Here is a 24,520-nt window from a genome sequence, read left to right as displayed (position 1 = left end):
TTACTTTTTGAATCTTGTAACTCAGTTACTAACTCAGTTACTTTTTTGAAGAATTAACTAGTAACTATAATTAATTATTTTTTCAAATAACTTGCCCAACACTGGTTACGTCTGTGAATGTTCTAACTAGGCGCAGTGTTCATAGAGAAACTTCATTACTTTGGGTTTTACTTGAGGTTTCAAAGATTGTATGTACCTTTAAATTATTTAAGGTACATAAACACAGTGTACTATAAATGATGCTGAAGTAAAACTAACTTAGACACATAACTGTCTGAGAGAACAACATAAACACCAGCTGAAACAATGGCCATTTTGCTGATTAAAAGGTCTACAAGGAACTTCCTGTTTTTGTCCTCATGGCATTTCTTTAAGAAAATTACTTCCTCACAACAAACCTTCCTGAATGTTTGTGCTTCTCAAGTGTAAGTGAAAACATTTTGGGTGGAATCCAGCAGGTGTTACAGGTTTTTCCACATCAGTTTACAACTTTCTGTCATATTTGTTCAGGTCCCACAACAACATTGTTTATAAAAAGCTGTGAACTCTAATGATGAATTTTATTACTAGAAGATAGTAGTGCTCTGTCAGGTGTTAGAAGATCACCATAGGTCTTACTGAGGAGAGTTCGCTGTTAAACTTTCATCAGTCATTTTTACTTAATTTGATTGATTGATATACCTTTATTAGTCCCACAAGGGGAAATTTCATAAGGCTGCCGACCTATTGCACGCAATGGCGGCGCCATCTTACCCTCCGACCATACATACATTACACAAAAACATCACATGGGTAAGACAGGTCAGAGAGGTATAACAATGGAAAAAGCACAACATGAGGAAAGATAAGGAGAAAAAAATAACTCCCCCCAGACTGAGCTCCAACAGGGAGATCAGTTTGAGAACAGAAAAAAAAAACCTCTGCACATAGCACATGAAAAAAACTCTTAATACACCAAAGAAACACATGACAAGCAACAGGGGTGGGTAAAGGGTGAAAGACAGCCAATGTAGACAGTACATCCGGGCCCGCAGCCTATGCGCTGGTCTCCTTGATCCACCGTCAGCATCGGAGGGGAATAAGCGTCGAAGGTGTTTGGAGGGGTTGGATGTTCAATACCTGGCCTTTCCAGTCTACATGCACATTTTTGCTTGAGCAATATACTGGACTTTGATGAACTCCTGATGTGGTCTTCGGAATGTGAATGTTAGCTAAAAGTGCTAAGATGTACAAAAAAAATGCTCGTGTGAATGATCAAATGAGGCATGTTGTGTAAACACTACTCTACTATATTCATGTCCTCTAAGCCCTGGCATATTGTTGTGAAGGTTCAAGATGATCCATTAAAAAACTGTTTAGGTAATATGCAACCTAAATTGAACAGTTACATAAATAAGTAACTAATATGATGTCAACCCGCTGAATCAGAATGATTAAGCAGGATATGAAGAGAGTGATCATTATGGAGACTGATGTATAACTACAAACCTGTCAATATCAGTTATTTCATATTCTCTCAGTTACACATGGGAGAATCTCAGCTTTAATTAAAATGAAGCATTTGAGCTGGAGAGTTGGTTGTAGAAAGCAGTGTTTTAGAATTAGAAAGAAATGATGACAGCGATGCATTGAAATTATTTATTGAGATATAACATTTAAAAGAATTACACTGAAGCAACAATAAACAATCATTGACAAAATTAAATGCTTTTCACAATATTTTCAGACAAAAATGGCAAAGAAAAGAAAATACATTTCAAACTTCATGCCGTCATTTAAAAACAAGTCATTGACTGAAAATATGCATAAAAAACACTATTTAAAATAAATTTAGCACTACATTAAAACAGCATACAATAGCATACAATTCAGTTCAGATACCATGACAAACCATCATGGTTGTAAACTCACTACAAATTGGAGCAGATCTAGTAGAGAAAAGCTCGTACTATGATTATTATTTCACTTTATAATGCTTTCCTATTGAATACCAAAAGATAAAGTTAAATAATGTAGACAGCTGTCTACACTGTAAGTCTGTGTCAGACTAGACTTCATTATTTACAAATGGGTACAGAAACTGTCCTGTTTAGACTAGATTCATCACTATTTATTACAATAATTTAATCTCCATGAAGAACAGTACGAAACATTTTGATACGCTGAAGCAGCGACTCAGTGAATTTACACTCATCCACGGCCAATCCCTTACTGTGTGCTTCCTCCACCTGTCTATACATGGTGTCTGTGTAGTGTATGCCTCCATTTGCTGCCACCATGTCATCAATCTTCTTGACCAGCTGCTCCACCTGCTTTCTGTCTTTGCTGGTGTTGTCAAAGACGTGGAACCTGTTTCCACAGCTTTCAATGATGTGCTGAAGTCCAAGATCAGCTTCATTTACATACTCCTCTATGGTCATGTCTTCAAGATCACCGCCACGGGTGAACAGCACAATCATGTGCTGGTTTACCTCTGGGCCAAACAGCTCCTGCAGGGCTTTCACTGAGTTTTTCTCCTCCTTAGCGAATCGACCGACTTGGAAGACCAACAGGAACACATGAGGACCGGGAGAGGAGTCTTCAACACATTTCTTGATTTCTTTTTTGATGAACTCATCAGAATTTCCAACGTCCATGATCCCTGGTGTGTCTACAACACTAACTGACCTGTTACCCAACTGTGCCACACCTTTTTGACAGACCTCGGTGACTGACCCCACTAAGGGACAAGAGCTGAAATGTGTTTTTCCCAGGATGGTGTTTCCAACAGCACTCTTACCCACACCAGTTTTCCCAATCATCACAATCCTCAAATCAGGACCTGAAACACAATTCACAATTCACTTCACAGGACCTCAAACACAATTCACTACTTTTATTTGATGAAAATTAACTATAAATCTTACATAGTGGAAATGAAGCCATCTTAACTTCACTGTTGTTCCTGCGCAGGTGAGAGAGATGAATGTTAAAGCCTCTGTTCAACACAGTGCTTTTATAGCTTTACAGCTGGCATGCCTCTGGCATTTGACATTGACAGAGCTGTGGATTCAAACTGGTTCCTCCAGTTTTGGATTTCTGTTTTACCTCTTGGACATTGTTTGAGGGTAAAAGGAAATAATAACTCGTCTTTCCATGGGTAAAGTGATACAGAAGAAGAGTTTATTTATGTGTGCTTTTGCTATCCATCCATCCATTCATTGCCGCTTATCCGCTTTTGCTAATACTAAATAATTTTTAATTCTTCATTAAAAATATAAATATTTATCAAAACATATTTTTGATCAACACATTCCTACATTATGTAACTGAGTGAAAAAAAATCATGTTGAAATCAATATTTGTGTGATGGAGCTGCTGATAAATCATGTTAAAGTAAAACATAGAAAAAAGAAGAAAGTGCAGCTTATCTCTTCTGCATGAAACTTTTGTACCTGGCCACCATTTCTCCCCCCTCTTTTTCTTCAACATTACATCTGAGGTGATGTATAGTCCTACCCATTGTAACATATAATGGGAAATGCCTACAATACCTCACCCAGGAGGCATCCTTGTCAGATGCCGGAACCACCCCAACTGGTTCCTTACAATGTGAAGGAGTAGCGGCTCGACTCTGAGCCATTCATGGACGGCCGAACTCTTCAACCTATCTCTAAGTTAGAGACCTGCCACCCTTTGGAGAAAGTTCATTTCTGCCACTTGTATTTGCAATCTTGTTCTTTCAGTTACTACCCAAAGCTCATGACCATAGATGAGGGTAAATTGACTGGTAAGCTGAGAGCTTTGCTTTTTTGCTCAGCTCTCTCTTCAATACGACTGACCAATAAGCCATCAGCATTACTGCAGCCACAGTCACTGCTCATCTCTCTCTTCTCTCATGAACAAGGCTCCAAGATACTTAAACTCCTCCACTTGGGGAAGCAACTTGTCTGTGACCGAGAACCTTTCCATTAAAGGACCATGGCCTCAGACTTGGAGATGCTGATTCCCATTCCCTTCGCGTCACACTTGGCTGCAAATGGCCACCACCTGATGAGGCCAACAGAACCACATTATCTGCAAAAAGCAGAGATGAGATTCTGAGAGCCTAGAAGTGTTGTCCATAAAAATTATAAACATAATCTGTGGCAAAAGGCAGTAGAACACACACTGGAATTAGTTACTGCTGGCAATGCGGACCAGGTTCTTACAATGGTTGTATAAGGATTGAATGGCTTGTAGCAATTGAGCCAGTACCGCACACTTACCAAGCACCTCCCACAGAGCACTCTGAGGGACACAGTCAAATGCCCACAAAACACAAATTCCTATACACCTTCAAGTATCCTCAAGAGGAGAAAGAGCTGGTCTAGTGTTCTGTGTCTCGGGCAAAAACCGCATTATTCCTCCTGAATCTGAGGTTTGACTAATGGATGGACTCTCCTTTACAGCACCATGGTTTTGACTTTTCTGGGAAGGCTGAGCCACCCTTTAGTTGGAGCATATCATCCGGTCCACCTTCTTGAAGACAGGAACCACCTCTCTGGTGTGCTGATCCAAAGGTGCCACCCCTGAGCTCCATACAACATTGTATAGGTGTGCCAACCAAGACAGACCTAGAACATCCAGAGCCTTTAGGAACTAAGGGGTTAACCTCATCCACCCCAGTGATCTCCCACGAGTCTGAGGGACAATTCGTCTCCTCAGACTCTGCTTCCTCTACAGAAGACATGTCATTGGAATTAGGGAGGTCCTCGAAGTACTTCTTCCACTGCCTGACAATATCCTAAGTCACAGTCAGCAGCGCTCCACCCACACTATATACAGTCTAGTTAGAGCACCGCTTAACGGTCGCCTAACGGTTTGCCAGAATCTCCTTGAGGGAGTCTGAAAGTCTTTCTACTTAGCTTCTCAGTACCTATCGGCTGCCTCTAAAGTCCCACAGGCTAACCAAACCCGACAGGACTCCTTCTATAGCCTGATGGTTCCCTTTAACTCTGGTGTCCAGCATCTGATTTCAGGGTTACCATCATGACAAGCACCAACCACTTGATGCTTGTCACTACAGTTGCACTGAGCTTACAACTCAGTGTAGCAGCTTCAGCAATGGTGGTGCTAAACATTTGGACTCAATGTTCCCAGCCTCCCTCAGAATGCTGTCAAATCTCTGTCAGAGGTGGGAGTTGAAGATCTTGCGGATGAGGCCTCAGCAGGTGTTCCCAGGATGAGTTCACTATACGTTTGTCCAGCATCTTCCCCTGCCACCATGTCCAACTCACCACCAGGTGATGATCAGTTGGCAATTCAGCACTTCTCTTCACATGAGTGTCCAGCACATACAGCCCCAGATCTGAGGATATGATTACAAAATCGACCTGCGACTAGGGTGTCCTGGTGCCATGTGTACTTATGGAGACCTTTATGTTCAAACATGGTGTTTGTTATTGAAATGATCAATCATGCTCATATCTTTATATCCCACCTTTCTCAGCAGACAATATTTACATGCCTATTCTCTCCTCAACCTCTCTCCTCTCAAAATTACTCTTAGCTCAGAGTAGGTTATTTAGATAAGAATAATTCAAGTTTGTTTATTTTGTGATTATTATCATTTGAGTTGGCTTTTGCTTTGCTCCTGCTAAATTTCTTTACTAACATTTCTGGAATTCAGAAAGTCTAAATCGACATTCCCTTTTTTTTCTTTTAACTCTTTGTAACTGTGAAGATGAAACCTTTGTATTATCATAATATCACTCAAAGGCTTGGATTTCAAGGCTACTAAATTCTAACCCAGTTATTTATCAAGTGCATTCATTGCTGGTGAATTTAAAGCACAGTGTGTGGTTGAAGAATTTGTCACTTCTAAAATATTCTTTTTGCATTTCACCTTTTGATTTCATCTCAGGCTGTGAAAGACAGAATGATCCCAGCATAATGAATCATATCTGGAATGCATCCCAACAAACTAGTCCATTGTAAATCACTATTTATCAAACTTTTTTGTATGGATAACATCAAGCCAAAACGTGAAACCTAAATTCCAGAAAAATTGCGTCGTTCTTAAAGTTTGAGCAACTAAAATACTTGAAAATCACATTATGAATCACATGAATGTTAAAACTAAGAAATTTTTATGCACAAAAATTAAATAAAATTGTATAAAAAAAGTAAAATTTCATGGTTTAAACATTTGTTGTGTCATTTACATTCTGTTATAGAGAAAATATTGGCTCATGTGATTTCAAAGTCTTTTAGTTTACATTTTGTTAAAATTCAAATGTCCCAACTTTTCTGGAATTCGTGTTTCACATGATCACATTTGATAGTCATGTTTTGAATTCATCACAGTGTTTTATTCTGTGTTTATATAATGGTCTGTAAGACACACATCTGTAGTAATCTGAATGTACATTGTATCACTAATGAGAGTTTCACAACTACAACTGTAAGAGCCAGATAAGAATTATTTGATTGTCTTTAGCTATAAGCCAAAAGCACAAAAAATAAAAACAGAAAGTAATCAAAACAGAATATATCAAAAGTTACCTTTTTTAATTAAACTACAAAAAAGTGATTTTTCATGGTAGTTTTTTATGATAGTTTCACAGACTGCCTATCTTTTATTAAGTTAAATGAAGACATTAACACATATTATATTTCAAAACAATACATCGTCTTTCTTGCAAACACACATTGCACCGTGATTCTCTTGTGAGTCATAAAGTTTTGCCACAGGGGGGCAGAAGTTCAACACAACCAGAGCACGAATGTCGGTTTTTAGAAAAGAGAACATGATTTTGAATTTTATTTGATGTAAAATTTTAACAAAAAAGTTTTAACGTTTTTTACTTTGTGTCAAGTTTTTAGAAATTTAGACACAGTTTTTGGGAATGTATTTAAATATTTCAGAAATACCCATACATTCAAAAATATATCACTCTGAAGCTGGTTCCAGTTGTAGATTGTTTAATATTCATAGGTCATGTTAATCAGTTATTTCTGTGAACGTTCAAATTGGGTGGTGTATCACATTTACTAGTTAGTAGACACGCTTCAACACATTGGATTTTTCTTCAGGTTTCTAAGATTGTCTTCATCTGAATGAGTAAAGAATATTTAGGGTACATAAAAACAGTCTACACTGCAAAAACTTAAAATCTTAACACATATATTTTTCTTATTTCTAGTCAAAATAATCTCATTACACTTAAAATAAGACGCATTCAGCTACAGAGTAACATTTTAGTGAGATATAAGCTGTGTCCAAATTCAGAGGCTGCATCCTCCTGAGGACCCGGCCTTCGCAGTCTATGTGGGCCGAGTCCTCCGAAGGCCGGGTAGGCCGGAAGTGAGCAGCTGTGAAACTGGACGGTCTAGCCTTCAGATTTGCGTCACCAGCTGTCTCGGTGGAGTTTAATAAACTTAGCCGTCTTCGCCTCGCTATCTAAAATGTAACAACACACTGGCGTGAAAATACTATAAATGATCCTGAAGTGAAACAGTAACTCAAACACAGTTTGGCTTTGATGGAGGCGGTCGCATCTTGTCTCCCTCTCCCTCATCTTATCTTTTCTGCTTTCATGTCCTTGTCTAGTCTTGTCTGACCTTAACCCTCAGAGACTCTCTCAGTCTTGTTCTCTAAAACCTAAAGAATATTGATTGATCAACTGGTCTCTCAACCCAATTGCCCCCCTTTCTTAACAAGAAGCCTGTGTTCTGGAGAGCCAGAGTGTCCTGGAGGGCACAATGGATGGATTTCGTTGTTTTTCTTTACGCAACATCTTCTGACCATTCTCCCTGATGTGATGTTTGTGTAATGTATGTATGGTCAGAAGAGGTTCAATTTCGCTGCAGGCAACTGCAAGTGACAAATAAAAGCTTCATCATCATCATAACTGCCTGAGAGAACAAGATAAACATCAGCTGAAACCAGGCAATGACAGTTTTGCTGATTAATATGTCTACAAGGAACATCCTGCTTTTCTTCCTCATGGCATTACTTTAAAGAAGTGATTTCCTCACAGCAAACCTTCCTGAATGTTTGTGTTTCATTATGAGCTTCTTCAGGTGTCAGTGAAAACACTCTGGGTGGAATCCAGCAGGTGTTACAGGTTTTTCCACATCATTATCAAACGTTCTGTCACATTTGTTCAGGTCCTGCAACAACATCCCTGTTTTTTTTTCTAAGAAGCCTTGAACTCTTACAACAATTTATTACTTGTAGATAGGCGAGTAGTTTCTTAATGAAAAGTGTAACAGCTGTGGTTTCCACTGTACTTCCTACATAGTAATCTAGCCACATTACAGATTTTATCTGAATTTCTATAAAACTAAATCCCTTTCTAAACGTAATTCTAAGTAAATAACAGTAATCATAATCAGGAGAAAAACATATATGACAAAAGGATTCATTTCATAGTTTTTTTTTTCCATTTTTCTTATTTGAAAATAACTAGACAGTTCTCTTTTTTTCCTTGTTAGATTTGTTTTGAGAAAACAAATAAAGCACATAGACATATATTTTAAGTACAGAAAGCAACTGGCCAGTCTCTGTGACTAGCATAAAGTCAGATTACATGTTAGCTAGAAAGCACTAAGATGTAGGAAAAAAAAGTGCTTATATGAATTATTGAATGAGGAATTTTTTTAAGCACTACTCAAATAGAGTACAAAAGTGCATTAAGGCAACCAGTTAATTTATCAGCACATTGGATGCAAGATGGTAGAGAGCAATAGTAATCATCTGAAGATTTAGTTCTGTCTCCTTATAAAGATGACTTGGCTGAGCACAAACCACATTTTTGTGATTACTAATGATTCTCTGTTAGAAAATCAGAAAATGTCGTCATAGTGGCTTCAACTGTAACTACTTTAAAAGACACAAATCTTTCTTCCAGCTCCTGGAGACAATAGAATAATTGCTTATTTGTTTTCTGAGTGCTGATGATTGCATTGTTTTCTTTTTGGTGCCGTTTTTATTACGTTATCTTTTGTATTCAAATAGACTAGAATGGCTAAATAATGTCTAATGTCTCTTAACAGTCATAACCAACTGTAACAAGCTGTGATTAAGCTGATTCAAGCTGTAAATAGTTAAATATTAGTCATTAATATAAGTCTGAGATTTTTCTAATGCATCACACTGAGAAGTTAGTAGAGACAGGATTTAAGAGGAAATCATAAAGTGATACCGTGACTGAGAAACACTGAACTGTCCATGAAGCAACATAAACATCAGTCGAAACCAAACGGGGAAAGTTTTGCAGATTGAAATTTACATTTTACAAGGAACTTCCTGGTTTTCTCTCTGACAACATTTCTTTAAGAAAAGTATTTCCTCACAAAAACCTTCCTGAATCTTTCTGTACGATTATGAGATTGTCTGTGGGTTTGCACCTACAGTTTACAAGTTTTTTTCACATCACCAACTTCTGTGACAATTTCCTGTCAAATTTGTTCCATCCTCTCACCAAAATCCTTGTTCCTTTTCAAGAGGCTATGAACGCTCATTAATGATTTTAATCATAGGAAAGTAGTGTTGGACCAAATGTTAAAAGATCACAGCACAACTTCGTGTTGGCTCATTGTGACCAACAAAAACATCCAGAACACCTCGGATAGATTATTCTCTGAATGAAAAGTATGACAGCGATACTTTCGACTTCAAAAAAACACTGTTCATAATAGATGATGTTCTTAAGAATCTCAGAATGGTGGCTGTAAAGAAGCCATTCTTAATGAAGGGACACTGGGAGAAAAGGCTGAGGGACAACAAGAAATTAAGGTCTTAAAGAGTAATTAACCTGAATTTGAAAATTTTGGTTCAAATCATCAACATGTACCGAGGAGCTCTGGAGAGAGGTACTATAGAGAGGACTCCTTCTATAGCCTGATGGTTCCCTTTAACTCTGGTGTCCAGCATCTGATTTCAGGGTTACCGTCATGACAAGCACCAACCACTTGATGCTTGTCACTACAGTTGCACTGAGCTTACAACTCAGTGTAGCAGCTTCAGCAATGGTGGTGCTAAACATTTGGACTCAATGTTCCCAGCCTCCCTCAGAATGCTGTCAAATCTCTGTCAGAGGTGGGAGTTGAAGATCTTGCGGATGAGGCCTCAGCAGGTGTTCCCAGGATGAGTTCACTATACGTTTGTCCAGCATCTTCCCCTGCCACCATGTCCAACTCACCACCAGGTGATGATCAGTTGGCAATTCAGCACTTCTCTTCACATGAGTGTCCAGCACATACAGCCCCAGATCTGAGGATATGATTACAAAATCGACCTGCGACTAGGGTGTCCTGGTGCCATGTGTACTTATGGAGACCTTTATGTTCAAACATGGTGTTTGTTATTGAAATGATCAATCATGCTCATATCTTTATATCCCACCTTTCTCAGCAGACAATATTTACATACCTATTCTCTCCTCAACCTCTCTCCTCTCAAAATTACTCTTAGCTCAGAGTAGGTTATTTAGATAAGAATAATTCAAGTTTGTTTATTTTGTGATTATTATCATTTGAGTTGGCTTTTGCTTTGCTCCTGCTAAATTTCTTTACCAACATTTCTGGAATTCAGAAAGTCTAAATCGACATTCCCTTTTTTTCTTTTAACTCTTTGTAACTGTGAAGATGAAACCTTTGTATTATCATAATATCACTCAAAGGCTTGGATTTCAAGGCTACTAAATTCTAACCCAGTTATTTATCAAGTGCATTCATTGCTGGTGAATTTAAAGCACAGTGTGTGGTTGAAGAATTTGTCACTTCTAAAATATTCTTTTTGCATTTCACCTTTTGATTTCATCTCAGGCTGTGAAAGACAGAATGATCCCAGCATAATGAATCATATCTGGAATGCATCCCAACAAACTAGTCCATTGTAAATCACTATTAATCAAACTTTTTTGTATGGATAACATCAAGCCAAAACGTGAAACCTAAATTCCAGAAAAATTGCGTCGTTCTTAAAGTTTGAGCAACTAAAATACTTGAAAATCACATTATGAATCACATGAATGTTTAAACTAAGAAATTTTTATGCACAAAATTAAATAAAATTGTATAAAAAAGTAAAATTTCATGGTTTAAACATTTGTTGTGTCATTTACATTCTGTTCTAGAGAAAATATTAGCTCATGTGATTTGAAAGTCTTAGTTTACATTTTGTTAAAATTCAAATGTCCCAACTTTTCTGGAATTCGTGTTTCACATGATCACATTTGATAGTCATGTTTTGAATTTATCACAGTGTTTTGTTCTGTGTTTATATAATGGTCTGTAAGACACACATCTGTAGTAATCTGAATGTACATTGTATCACTAATGAGAGTTTCACAACTACAACTGTAAGAGCCAGATAAGAATTATTTGATTGTCTTTAGCTATAAGCCAAAAGCACAAAAAATAAAAACAGAAAGTAATCAAAACAGAATATATCAAAAGTTACCTTTTTTAATTAAACTACAAAAAAGTGATTTTTCATGGTAGTTTTTTATGATAGTTTCACAGACTGCCTATCTTTTATTAAGTTAAATGAAGACATTAACACACATATTTCAAAACAATACATCGTCTTTCTTGCAAACACACATTGCACCGTGATTCTCTTGTGAGTCATAAAGTTTTGCCACAGGGGGGCAGAAGTTCAACACAACCAGAGCACGAATGTCGGTTTTTAGAAAAGAGAACATGATTTTGAATTTTATTTGATGTAAAATTTTAACAAAAAAGTTTTAACGTTTTTTACTTTGTGTCAAGTTTTTAGAAATTTAGACACAGTTTTTGGGAATGTATTTAAATATTTCAGAAATACCCATACATTCAAAAATATATCACTCTGAAGCTGGTTCCAGTTGTAGATTGTTTAATATTCATGTTAATCAGTTATTTCTGTGAACGTTCAAATTGGGTGGTGTATCACATTTACTAGTTAGTAGACACGCTTCAACACATTGGATTTTTCTTCAGGTTTCTAAGATTGTCTTCATCTGAATGAGTAAAGAATATTTAGGGTACATAAAAACAGTCTACACTGCAAAAACTTAAAATCTTAACACATATATTTTTCTTATTTCTAGTCAAAATAATCTCATTACACTTAAAATAAGACGCATTCAGCTACAGAGTAACATTTTAGTGAGATATAAGCTGTGTCCAAATTCAGAGGCTGCATCCTCCTGAGGACCCGGCCTTCGCAGTCTATGTGGGCCGAGTCCTCCGAAGGCCGGGTAGGCCGGAAGTGAGCAGCTGTGAAACTGGACGGTCTAGCCTTCAGATTTGCGTCACCAGCTGTCTCGGTGGAGTTTAATAAACTTAGCCGTCTTCGCCTCGCTATCTAAAATGTAACAACACACTGGCGTGAAAATACTATAAATGATCCTGAAGTGAAACAGTAACTCAAACACAGTTTGGCTTTGATGGAGGCGGTCGCATCTTGTCTCCCTCTCCCTCATCTTATCTTTTCTGCTTTCATGTCCTTGTCTAGTCTTGTCTGACCTTAACCCTCAGAGACTCTCTCAGTCTTGTTCTCTAAAACCTAAAGAATATTGATTGATCAACTGGTCTCTCAACCCAATTGCCCCCCTTTCTTAACAAGAAGCCTGTGTTCTGGAGAGCCAGAGTGTCCTGGAGGGCACAATGGATGGATTTCGTTGTTTTTCTTTACGCAACATCTTCTGACCATTCTCCCTGATGTGATGTTTGTGTAATGTATGTATGGTCAGAAGAGGTTCAATTTCGCTGCAGGCAACTGCAAGTGACAAATAAAAGCTTCATCATCATCATAACTGCCTGAGAGAACAAGATAAACATCAGCTGAAACCAGGCAATGACAGTTTTGCTGATTAATATGTCTACAAGGAACATCCTGCTTTTCTTCCTCATGGCATTACTTTAAAGAAGTGATTTCCTCACAGCAAACCTTCCTGAATGTTTGTGTTTCATTATGAGCTTCTTCAGGTGTCAGTGAAAACACTCTGGGTGGAATCCAGCAGGTGTTACAGGTTTTTCCACATCATTATCAAACGTTCTGTCACATTTGTTCAGGTCCTGCAACAACATCCCTGTTTTTTTTTCTAAGAAGCCTTGAACTCTTACAACAATTTATTACTTGTAGATAGGCGAGTAGTTTCTTAATGAAAAGTGTAACAGCTGTGGTTTCCACTGTACTTCCTACATAGTAATCTAGCCACATTACAGATTTTATCTGAATTTCTATAAAACTAAATCCCTTTCTAAACGTAATTCTAAGTAAATAACAGTAATCATAATCAGGAGAAAAACATATATGACAAAAGGATTCATTTCATAGTTTTTTTTTTCCATTTTTCTTATTTGAAAATAACTAGACAGTTCTCTTTTTTTCCTTGTTAGATTTGTTTTGAGAAAACAAATAAAGCACATAGACATATATTTTAAGTACAGAAAGCAACTGGCCAGTCTCTGTGACTAGCATAAAGTCAGATTACATGTTAGCTAGAAAGCACTAAGATGTAGGAAAAAAAAGTGCTTATATGAATTATTGAATGAGGAATTTTTTTAAGCACTACTCAAATAGAGTACAAAAGTGCATTAAGGCAACCAGTTAATTTATCAGCACATTGGATGCAAGATGGTAGAGAGCAATAGTAATCATCTGAAGATTTAGTTCTGTCTCCTTATAAAGATGACTTGGCTGAGCACAAACCACATTTTTGTGATTACTAATGATTCTCTGTTAGAAAATCAGAAAATGTCGTCATAGTGGCTTCAACTGTAACTACTTTAAAAGACACAAATCTTTCTTCCAGCTCCTGGAGACAATAGAATAATTGCTTATTTGTTTTCTGAGTGCTGATGATTGCATTGTTTTCTTTTTGGTGCCGTTTTTATTACGTTATCTTTTGTATTCAAATAGACTAGAATGGCTAAATAATGTCTAATGTCTCTTAACAGTCATAACCAACTGTAACAAGCTGTGATTAAGCTGATTCAAGCTGTAAATAGTTAAATATTAGTCATTAATATAAGTCTGAGATTTTTCTAATGCATCACACTGAGAAGTTAGTAGAGACAGGATTTAAGAGGAAATCATAAAGTGATACCGTGACTGAGAAACACTGAACTGTCCATGAAGCAACATAAACATCAGTCGAAACCAAACGGGGAAAGTTTTGCAGATTGAAATTTACATTTTACAAGGAACTTCCTGGTTTTCTCTCTGACAACATTTCTTTAAGAAAAGTATTTCCTCACAAAAACCTTCCTGAATCTTTCTGTACGATTATGAGATTGTCTGTGGGTTTGCACCTACAGTTTACAAGTTTTTTTCACATCACCAACTTCTGTGACAATTTCCTGTCAAATTTGTTCCATCCTCTCACCAAAATCCTTGTTCCTTTTCAAGAGGCTATGAACGCTCATTAATGATTTTAATCATAGGAAAGTAGTGTTGGACCAAATGTTAAAAGATCACAGCACAACTTCGTGTTGGCTCATTGTGACCAACAAAAACATCCAGAACACCTCGGATAGATTATTCTCTGAATGAAAAGTATGACAGCGATACTTTCGACTTCAAAAAAACACTGTTCATAATAGATGATGTTCTTAAGAATCTCAGAATGGTGGCTGTAAAGAAGCCATTCTTAATGAAGGGACACTGGGAGAAAAGGCTGAGGGACAACAAGAAATTAAGGTCTTAAAGAGTAATTAACCTGAATTTGAAAATTTTGGTTCAAATCATCAACATGTACCGAGGAGCTCTGGAGAGAGGTACTATAGAGAGGACTCCTTCTATAGCCTGATGGTTCCCTTTAACTCTGGTGTCCAGCATCTGATTTCAGGGTTACCGTCATGACAAGCACCAACCACTTGATGCTTGTCACTACAGTTGCACTGAGCTTACAACTCAGTGTAGCAGCTTCAGCAATGGTGGTGCTAAACATTTGGACTCAATGTTCCCAGCCTCCCTCAGAATGCTGTCAAATCTCTGTCAGAGGTGGGAGTTGAAGATCTTGCGGATGAGGCCTCAGCAGGTGTTCCCAGGATGAGTTCACTATACGTTTGTCCAGCATCTTCCCCTGCCACCATGTCCAACTCACCACCAGGTGATGATCAGTTGGCAATTCAGCACTTCTCTTCACATGAGTGTCCAGCACATACAGCCCCAGATCTGAGGATATGATTACAAAATCGACCTGCGACTAGGGTGTCCTGGTGCCATGTGTACTTATGGAGACCTTTATGTTCAAACATGGTGTTTGTTATTGAAATGATCAATCATGCTCATATCTTTATATCCCACCTTTCTCAGCAGACAATATTTACATACCTATTCTCTCCTCAACCTCTCTCCTCTCAAAATTACTCTTAGCTCAGAGTAGGTTATTTAGATAAGAATAATTCAAGTTTGTTTATTTTGTGATTATTATCATTTGAGTTGGCTTTTGCTTTGCTCCTGCTAAATTTCTTTACCAACATTTCTGGAATTCAGAAAGTCTAAATCGACATTCCCTTTTTTTCTTTTAACTCTTTGTAACTGTGAAGATGAAACCTTTGTATTATCATAATATCACTCAAAGGCTTGGATTTCAAGGCTACTAAATTCTAACCCAGTTATTTATCAAGTGCATTCATTGCTGGTGAATTTAAAGCACAGTGTGTGGTTGAAGAATTTGTCACTTCTAAAATATTCTTTTTGCATTTCACCTTTTGATTTCATCTCAGGCTGTGAAAGACAGAATGATCCCAGCATAATGAATCATATCTGGAATGCATCCCAACAAACTAGTCCATTGTAAATCACTATTAATCAAACTTTTTTGTATGGATAACATCAAGCCAAAACGTGAAACCTAAATTCCAGAAAAATTGCGTCGTTCTTAAAGTTTGAGCAACTAAAATACTTGAAAATCACATTATGAATCACATGAATGTTTAAACTAAGAAATTTTTATGCACAAAATTAAATAAAATTGTATAAAAAAGTAAAATTTCATGGTTTAAACATTTGTTGTGTCATTTACATTCTGTTCTAGAGAAAATATTAGCTCATGTGATTTGAAAGTCTTAGTTTACATTTTGTTAAAATTCAAATGTCCCAACTTTTCTGGAATTCGTGTTTCACATGATCACATTTGATAGTCATGTTTTGAATTTATCACAGTGTTTTGTTCTGTGTTTATATAATGGTCTGTAAGACACACATCTGTAGTAATCTGAATGTACATTGTATCACTAATGAGAGTTTCACAACTACAACTGTAAGAGCCAGATAAGAATTATTTGATTGTCTTTAGCTATAAGCCAAAAGCACAAAAAATAAAAACAGAAAGTAATCAAAACAGAATATATCAAAAGTTACCTTTTTTAATTAAACTACAAAAAAGTGATTTTTCATGGTAGTTTTTTATGATAGTTTCACAGACTGCCTATCTTTTATTAAGTTAAATGAAGACATTAACACACATATTTCAAAACAATACATCGTCTTTCTTGCAAACACACATTGCACCGTGATTCTCTTGTGAGTCATAAAGTTTTGCCACAGGGGGGCAGAAGTTCAACACAACCAGAGCACGAATGTCGGTTTTTAGAAAAGAGAACATGATTTTGAATTTTATTTGATGTAAAATTTTAACAAAAAAGTTTTAACGTTTTTTACTTTGTGTCAAGTTTTTAGAAATTTAGACACAGTTTTTGGGAATGTATTTAAATATTTCAGAAATACCCATACATTCAAAAATATATCACTCTGAAGCTGGTTCCAGTTGTAGATTGTTTAATATTCATGTTAATCAGTTATTTCTGTGAACGTTCAAATTGGGTGGTGTATCACATTTACTAGTTAGTAGACACGCTTCAACACATTGGATTTTTCTTCAGGTTTCTAAGATTGTCTTCATCTGAATGAGTAAAGAATATTTAGGGTACATAAAAACAGTCTACACTGCAAAAACTTAAAATCTTAACACATATATTTTTCTTATTTCTAGTCAAAATAATCTCATTACACTTAAAATAAGACGCATTCAGCTACAGAGTAACATTTTAGTGAGACATAAGCTGTGTCCAAATTCAGAGGCTGCATCCTCCTGAGGACCCGGCCTTCGCAGTCTATGTGGGCCGAGTCCTCCGAAGGCCGGGTAGGCCGGAAGTGAGCAGCTGTGAAACTGGACGGTCTAGCCTTCAGATTTGCGTCACCAGCTGTCTCGGTGGAGTTTAATAAACTTAGCCGTCTTCGCCTCGCTATCTAAAATATAACAACACACTGGCGTGAAAATACTATAAATGATCCTGAAGTGAAACAGTAACTCAAACACAGTTTGGCTTTGATGGAGGCGGTCGCATCTTGTCTCCCTCTCCCTCATCTTATCTTTTCTGCTTTCATGTCCTTGTCTAGTCTTGTCTGACCTTAACCCTCAGAGACTCTCTCAGTCTTGTTCTCTAAAACCTAAAGAATATTGATTGATCAACTGGTCTCTCAACCCAATTGCCCCCCTTTCTTAACAAGAAGCCTGTGTTCTGGAGAGCCAGAGTGTCCTGGAGGGCACAATGGATGGATTTCGTTGTTTTTCTTTACGCAACCTCTTCTGACCATTCTCCCTGATGTGATGTTTGTGTAATGTATGTATGGTCAGAAGAGGTTCAATTTCGCTGCAGGCAACTGCAAGTGACAAATAAAAGCTTCATCATCATCATAACTGCCTGAGAGAACAAGATAAACATCAGCTGAAACCAGGCAATGACAGTTTTGCTGATTAATATGTCTACAAGGAACATCCTGCTTTTCTTCCTCATGGCATTACTTTAAAGAAGTGATTTCCTCACAGCAAACCTTCCTGAATGTTTGTGTTTCATTATGAGCTTCTGCAGGTGTCAGTGAAAACACTCTGGGTGGAATCCAGCAGGTGTTACAGGTTTTTCCACATCATTATCAAACGTTCTGTCACATTTGTTCAGGTCCTGCAACAACATCCCTGTTTTTTTTTCTAAGAAGCCTTGAACTCTTACAACAATTTATTACTTGTAGATAGGCGAGTAGTTTCTTAATGAAAAGTGTAATAGCTGTGGTTTCCACTGTACTTCCTACATAGTAATCTAGCCACATTACAGATTTTATCTGAATTTCTATAAAACTAAGTCCCTTTCTAAACGTAATTCCAAGTAAATAACAGTAATCATACTCAGGAGAAAAACATATATGACAAAAGGATTCATTTCATAGTTTTTTTTACCATTTTTCTTATTTGAAAATAACTAGACAGTTCTCTTTTTTTCCTTGTTAGATTTGTTTTGAGAAAACAAATAAAGCACATAGACATATATTTTAAGTACAGAAAGCAACTGGCCAGTCTCTGTGACTAGCATAAAGTCAGATTACATGTTAGCTAGAAAGCACTAAGATGTAGGAAAAAAAAGTGCTTATATGAATTATTGAATGAGGAATTTTTTTAAGCACTACTCAAATAGAGTACAAAAGTGCATTAAGGCAACCAGTTAATTTATCAGCACATTGGATGCAAGATGGTAGAGAGCAATAGTAATCATCTGAAGATTTAGTTCTGTCTCCTTATAAAGATGACTTGGCTGAGCACAAACCACATTTTTGTGATTACTAATGATTCTCTGTTAGAAAATCAGAAAATGTCGTCATAGTGGCTTCAACTGTAACTACTTTAAAAGACACAAATCTTTCTTCCAGCTCCTGGAGACAATAGAATAATTGCTTATTTGTTTTCTGAGTGCTGATGATTGCATTGTTTTCTTTTTGGTGCCTTTTTATTACGTTATCTTTTGTATTCAAATAGACTAGAATGGCTAAATAATGTCTAATGTCTCTTAACAGTCATAACCAACTGTAACAAACTGTGATTAAGCTGATTCAAGCTGTAAATAGTTAAATATTAGTCATTAATATAAGTCTGAGATTTTTCTAATGCATCACACTGAGAAGTTAGTAGAGACAGGATTTAAGAGGAATTCATAAAGTGATACCGTGACTGAGAAACACTGAACTGTCCATGAAGCAACATAAACAGTCGAACGAGGAAAGTTTTGCAGATTGAAATTTACATTTTACAAGGAACTTCCTGGTTTTCTCTCTGACAACATTTCTTTAAGAAAAGTATTTCCTGACAAAAACCTTCCTGAATCTTTCTGTACGATTATGAGATTGTCTGTGGGTTTGCACCTACAGTTTACAAGTTTTTTTCACATCACCAACTTCTGTGACAATTTCCTGTCAAATTTGTTCCATCCTCTCACCAAAATCCTTGTTCCTTTTCAAGAGGCTATGAACGCTCATTAATGATTTTAATCATAGGAAAGTAGTGTTGGACCAAATGTTAAAAGATCACAGCACAACTTCGTGTTGGCTCATTGTGACCAACAAAAACATCCAGAACACCTCGGATAGATTATTCTCTGAATGAAAAGTATGACAGCGATACTTTCGACTTCAAAAAAACACTGTTCATAATAGATGATGTTCTTAAGAATCTCAGAATGGTGGCTGTAAAGAAGCCATTCTTAATGAAGGGACACTGGGAGAAAAGGCTGAGGGACAACAAGAAATTAAGGTCTTAAAGAGTAATTAACCTGAATTTGAAAATTTTGGTTCAAATCATCAACATGTACAGAGGAGCTCTGGAGAGAGGTACTATAGAGAGTTTTTACAGCCATCTGTAGAACAGGGTGTAGGCTCTGTCATGGTTTGGTGTTGGAGATCTTGTCAAAACTGATATAAAATTTGAAAACAAGAAAAGTAAGTATCTTGATGCATGCTCATTCATCCAAGGGCATCCTAAAATTCACTTCATCCGGAGGTAACGAAACGTTTCTCCTGCTGAAAACGTTACGTCCAGATATACTGAATCAGCTTTTGAGGCAGAAAAGTAAGGTTAGATTTCGATCCACAATGTGATATCATCTGGAAAGAATGTGATTGGCAGTGGCTTAATTCTCTTCATGAGAATGATCTCAAACACACTGACACTGCAATAAAATCATACCTGGCTGGAAAAACACCATGAGTCAAGGTTTGGCCTTCCCAGAGTTTTCTAAATAAAAACATGACATGCTTAGCTTCTAGATTTAATCTGTGGTAAACACAATGACGCTAATCATTAATAAGCAGAGGAAATATAATAACACCCACATACAAAAGTTACTGACGTACATTGATCCAAAGACTCACAGTCTTCCCAAAAAAAAGAAGATAACTGGGTCAATGCTGGTCAAATACGTAATTGGACAGATAAATATTATCTGTAAGAGACTTTATTCCAGACACAAGTGGATATCCCAGTATAGGTTTCAAATATTTTTTATTGATCTTATACAGTGTATGTTCTGTTTAGAGAGAAGAGGACGATACAACTTACCCACATATGTCTTCTATATATTTCTGGCATCTTCATGCAACAACTGGAAAATTATACGTTGTGAATGCAATTAAATATAATTTAACTTCTACATGACCATTACTCACAGTGAGAAAGCTTTGTGGATTTGTTAAAAGTACAATCATCAAAATCAGCATACATTCTTGTGTTGTGTTGTTCTTGTGAAAGGTGAAACTGTTTAAACATAAATGGAGTGAACTCACTTCAGTGGATATTTCATTTAAACCATTTTTTTGGTTCATACTCACATTTACTTAAAGAAATTAACACTCAAAAAAAAAAAAAAGCATTTGGACAGTATTACCGTTGGTTAGAGTAGTCTAAGGTCAGATTACATCAGTAGGATTTCCTTGAGACTATGCCAGTGCAACTTAGTTAACCAGGATCCTTTCCAACACAAAGCTACACTATCATGCCATCTGTGCGCTGTCATGAGACAAACAAAGATGACAGAAAGTTGGATATGCAATGTGACGTGGAAATACCTGGATGTTAAAACATATATTTAGCAAATAAAGCTGATTCTGATTCAGATTGTGAAAGTGGGGTTTTATACTTAGACATGACTGATGACAGTGGTGTATTTAAATTATTTATTTAGGTAAAACATCAAAATGGACAATGTTGAAGCAACAATTAACAATCATGAACCCAAAGGAAATTTTTCTTCACAATAATTTCATTTAAACAACCAACAGAAAACAGACAAAAAACAAATAAAATTCAAACTTCTCCTCTTAGAAGTCATAATTCATCATTTCAAAATCACACAAAAAATACAAAATACAGTTCAGTTCAGATATCACAAACCACCCTGATTACAAACTCACTACAAACTGGAGCAGATGAAGCAGAGACAAGAAACACTTTGAAAGCACAGCTTGTATTATGATTAGTATTTCACTTTAAAATGTTTTCCTCTATAACACCCAAATACAATGTCAGACAATCAGCAACCAATATCTTCATTATTTTTTGTGATAACTCAAATAAAATTATCCTAAACAGCTTTCTTCACTGTGTCATTCTAAACCGATTTCATGCTTTCATGTGTATGTACAAAAGCTGTCCAGTTCAGACTAGATCGTGTACTATTTATCACAATAGTTTAATCTCTCCCAAGAAGAATGCGAAAAAGTCTGACACGCTTAAGCAGCGGCTCAGTGAACCTGTACTGCTGCAGTGTCAATCCCAGTCTGTGTGCTTCCTCCACCTCCTTGTACATGGCGTCTGTGTAGTGTGTGCCCCCATTTGCTGCCATCATGTTATCAATCTTCTTGACCAGCTCCACCACCTGCTTTTTGTCTTTGCTGATGTTGTCAAAGACGTGGAACCTGTTTCCACAGCTTTCGATGATGCGCTTTAGCCCTTCCTCAGCGTCACGTACATACTGCTCTATGGTCATGCTTCCAAGATCACCACCTCGGGTGAAGAGCACAATCATGTACTTGTTTGCCTCGGGGCCAAACAGCTCCTGCAGGGCTTCCACTGAGTTTTTCTCTTCTTTGGTGAATCGACCCACTTGGATGACCAACAGGAACACATGAGGACCGGGACAGGAGACTTCAACACATTTGACGATTTCTCTTTTGATGAGCTCATCTGATTTTGCAGTGTCCAGGATCCCTGGTGTGTCTACAACACTAACTACTCTATTACCCCACTGAGTCACACCTTTTTTACAGACCTCAGTCACCGACCCAGATAAAGGGCAAGATTTGAATTCTCTGTTTCCCAGGATGGTGTTTCCAACAGCGCTCTTGCCCACACCAGTTTTTCCAATCATCACAATCCTCAAATCAGGACCTGAAACACAATTGACTAATTTGATTTAACTCATATACACAAGGGTGTAATAAGAACCTCAGTGAAAACTTTCCAAGGTAACAAACCATACCTAAAGATTAACTTTAGGTCTTACCTGCTGGAAATAAAGCCATCTTAATGTCACTGTTGTCACTGCACAGGTGAGAGAGATGAATGTTAAAGCTTCTGTTCAACACATACTTTATTTATAGCTCCACAGAGGACACACCTCCTCCTGTAGCTGACAGGCATAGAGGGCAGCACAGTCTGCACTCACTGCACAGACTGTGCTGCACCTGATTGAAGAGCCACCACTCACAGTGAGTTTTGCTTGTAAACTTTTCTTTGCTTTGTAGCAATAAAATAAAAAGACAGTTATTAAAGGTATTGCAGATAAAGTAAAGAAAGAAAAATTTTCTGATTTCATATCAGAGAATTTTTTTTAATTTTTTATTTTCACAATCTCTCAAGTCCTGCAATCTATGATTTATAATTTAAAATGTAAAATACTTAATGAATGTACTTCAGCAAAAACGAAGAGTTCATAGTTTTGCTGCTTCTGACTTATGAACCCACAGATCACTCATTCAATTTCTGCATTATGGGTTGCCGGCAGAGCAGTAATTCAAGGAGATGTGAACCGGAACAACTTGTAACAACCAATGCCAGGTAAAGTTGAAAGTGGAGAACTGTTAAGCTAGCATTAGGGCTTACCTTATTTAAATAAAAATGAAAACCATTCTCTTTAACCATGTGCACATATGCTATGAAAAACTCTGGTAATGTATTTTACAATGGGCTCTGATTTTTTATATATTGTTAAAAACAACAAATAAGTGTTTATAAAACAAAAAAAAGAGTTTTTGAGCTGAGGTGGGTTTATTTTTTCTCTGTTATTAAATTGTAGGCCTGACTATGGATCACAAACTGGACCGTACACTACTGAGCCACAAGCAGGTGAACCCCAATGCTTCTAAGCAGCATTTTAGTAGTTCATATTAAAAAATGGGGGGTTATTAAATGGGGATTATGCAGACGGATGTTATAAGCAAAGAGTGTTAAATAAGCTCTTTTGTGTATTTTAGTGCAACTGTGGGAGTTTACTTTTTCATTATTTATAGATTTTGAATGTAATGCAATGAGGGATTTCGCTGACATTATCATCATTATAAACTTATTCAGGAAGACGCACTCCAGCCATATGGAACATTGTCCTTTTGGGAATGTCTGGGAGTGGAAAGAGTGCGAGTGGGAACACCATCCTCAGAGAGAAACGCTTCATATCTAGACCCAGCTCCAAGCCGATCACCTCAGAGTGCCAAGTGGCAGAAACTAAAGTGAATGATTTCCATGTATGTGTGATCGATACTCCTGACATCTTTGATGATGACATTCCACCGTCAGTTAGGGACAAACATGTAAAAAAGTGCAAACAGCTTTGTGAGTCAGGTCCCTGTGTGTATGTACTTGTATTACATGTGAGCAGATTTACAAATGGTGAGAGAGATATCTTTAAAAAGTTGGAAAAAACGTTTGGGAGCAAAGTTAAAGAACAAACAATCATCCTGTTCACCAGAGGAGACGACCTGTCGCAGGCAGAAATGAAGTTTGAGGATTTCTTACATACCTGTCAACCTGAGCTGAAAGCAATAATTCAGAAATGTGACAACAGGTGTGTTCTGTTTGAGAACAGCAGGCAAAATCACAGTCAGGTACAAAAGTTAATGGAGACAGTGATGAGCCTAATCCAAAAGCAGCAGAACTTCATGTATTAGGTCAGGAAATAAAGTAATTGGAAGTAATTGGAAGTGGGGGTTTTTTTGTTTGGTTTTTTTTTTGGTGTGTGCAAAGACACACATAACAGCATGAACACAGTTATAAACTGCATTTTTTTGTGTGTTTTCTTCTTGATTTCATATTAATCAGCATTCAAACAAGGAAACAAGGAATTATTTCTGAACTATGATTTAAACGGTTTTATACACTTTTATCTAACAAATCAGTGAAAGTTTGTCATCTTTTGTAAACTGCAAAATAATAATCCTAAATTCAATGAAAATAAACTTGTCAGTACATAAAGTGTCTCTGTTTTCCACCACACTGATCAGACCAACACAGAGAAAAGACAAAGCAGGTAGATGTTCAAAAAAATCTCGAAGATAACAACACAACAGCTGAATACATATTTCTGTGATGTTCTGAAAATGAATTTGTGTTCTGTCGTATAACAATATAAAGTGCAATGTGGTCTGGAGTTGCATCCAGAGGGAGGGCATGAGCTGTTCACTAAACTCTAATTTTAAATAACTTTACATAATATACATAAAAGCCAGTTCAGAGTGAAG

The 24,520-nt window shown here is 36.9% G+C and overlaps 3 protein-coding genes across 3 annotated transcripts; 1 reads left to right on the top strand and 2 right to left on the bottom strand.

The window, feature by feature from the left end:
* Positions 1-2,123: 2,123 nt before the first annotated feature.
* Positions 2,124-4,711, bottom strand: LOC134635071 (GTPase IMAP family member 7-like). Its single transcript, XM_063484585.1, has 3 exons — positions 4,634-4,711; positions 4,248-4,269; positions 2,124-2,821 (listed from the first exon to the last, which is right to left on the bottom strand). The coding sequence occupies exons 1-3, from the start codon at positions 4,709-4,711 to the stop codon at positions 2,124-2,126; spliced, it is 798 nt and encodes a 265-aa protein (XP_063340655.1).
* A 16,766-nt stretch (positions 4,712-21,477) lies between these two features.
* Positions 21,478-22,309, bottom strand: LOC134635070 (GTPase IMAP family member 7-like). Its single transcript, XM_063484584.1, has 2 exons — positions 22,291-22,309; positions 21,478-22,175 (listed from the first exon to the last, which is right to left on the bottom strand). Exons 1-2 carry the CDS (start codon positions 22,307-22,309, stop codon positions 21,478-21,480), a joined length of 717 nt encoding a protein of 238 aa, XP_063340654.1.
* Positions 22,310-22,776: 467 nt separating this feature from the next.
* LOC134635069 (GTPase IMAP family member 7-like) lies at positions 22,777-23,950 on the top strand. The gene is made up of 3 exons (XM_063484582.1): positions 22,777-22,844; positions 23,083-23,132; positions 23,358-23,950. The coding sequence occupies exons 1-3, from the start codon at positions 22,777-22,779 to the stop codon at positions 23,948-23,950; spliced, it is 711 nt and encodes a 236-aa protein (XP_063340652.1).
* The last annotated feature ends 570 nt before the right edge of the window (positions 23,951-24,520 follow it).

The sequence above is a fragment of the Pelmatolapia mariae genome, linkage group LG9, assembly GCF_036321145.2.
Source record: "Pelmatolapia mariae isolate MD_Pm_ZW linkage group LG9, Pm_UMD_F_2, whole genome shotgun sequence".
Lineage (NCBI taxonomy): Eukaryota > Metazoa > Chordata > Actinopteri > Cichliformes > Cichlidae > Pelmatolapia > Pelmatolapia mariae.
Note: the sequence above shows the minus strand (reverse complement) of the source record. Positions and strands in the feature narration are given on the sequence as shown.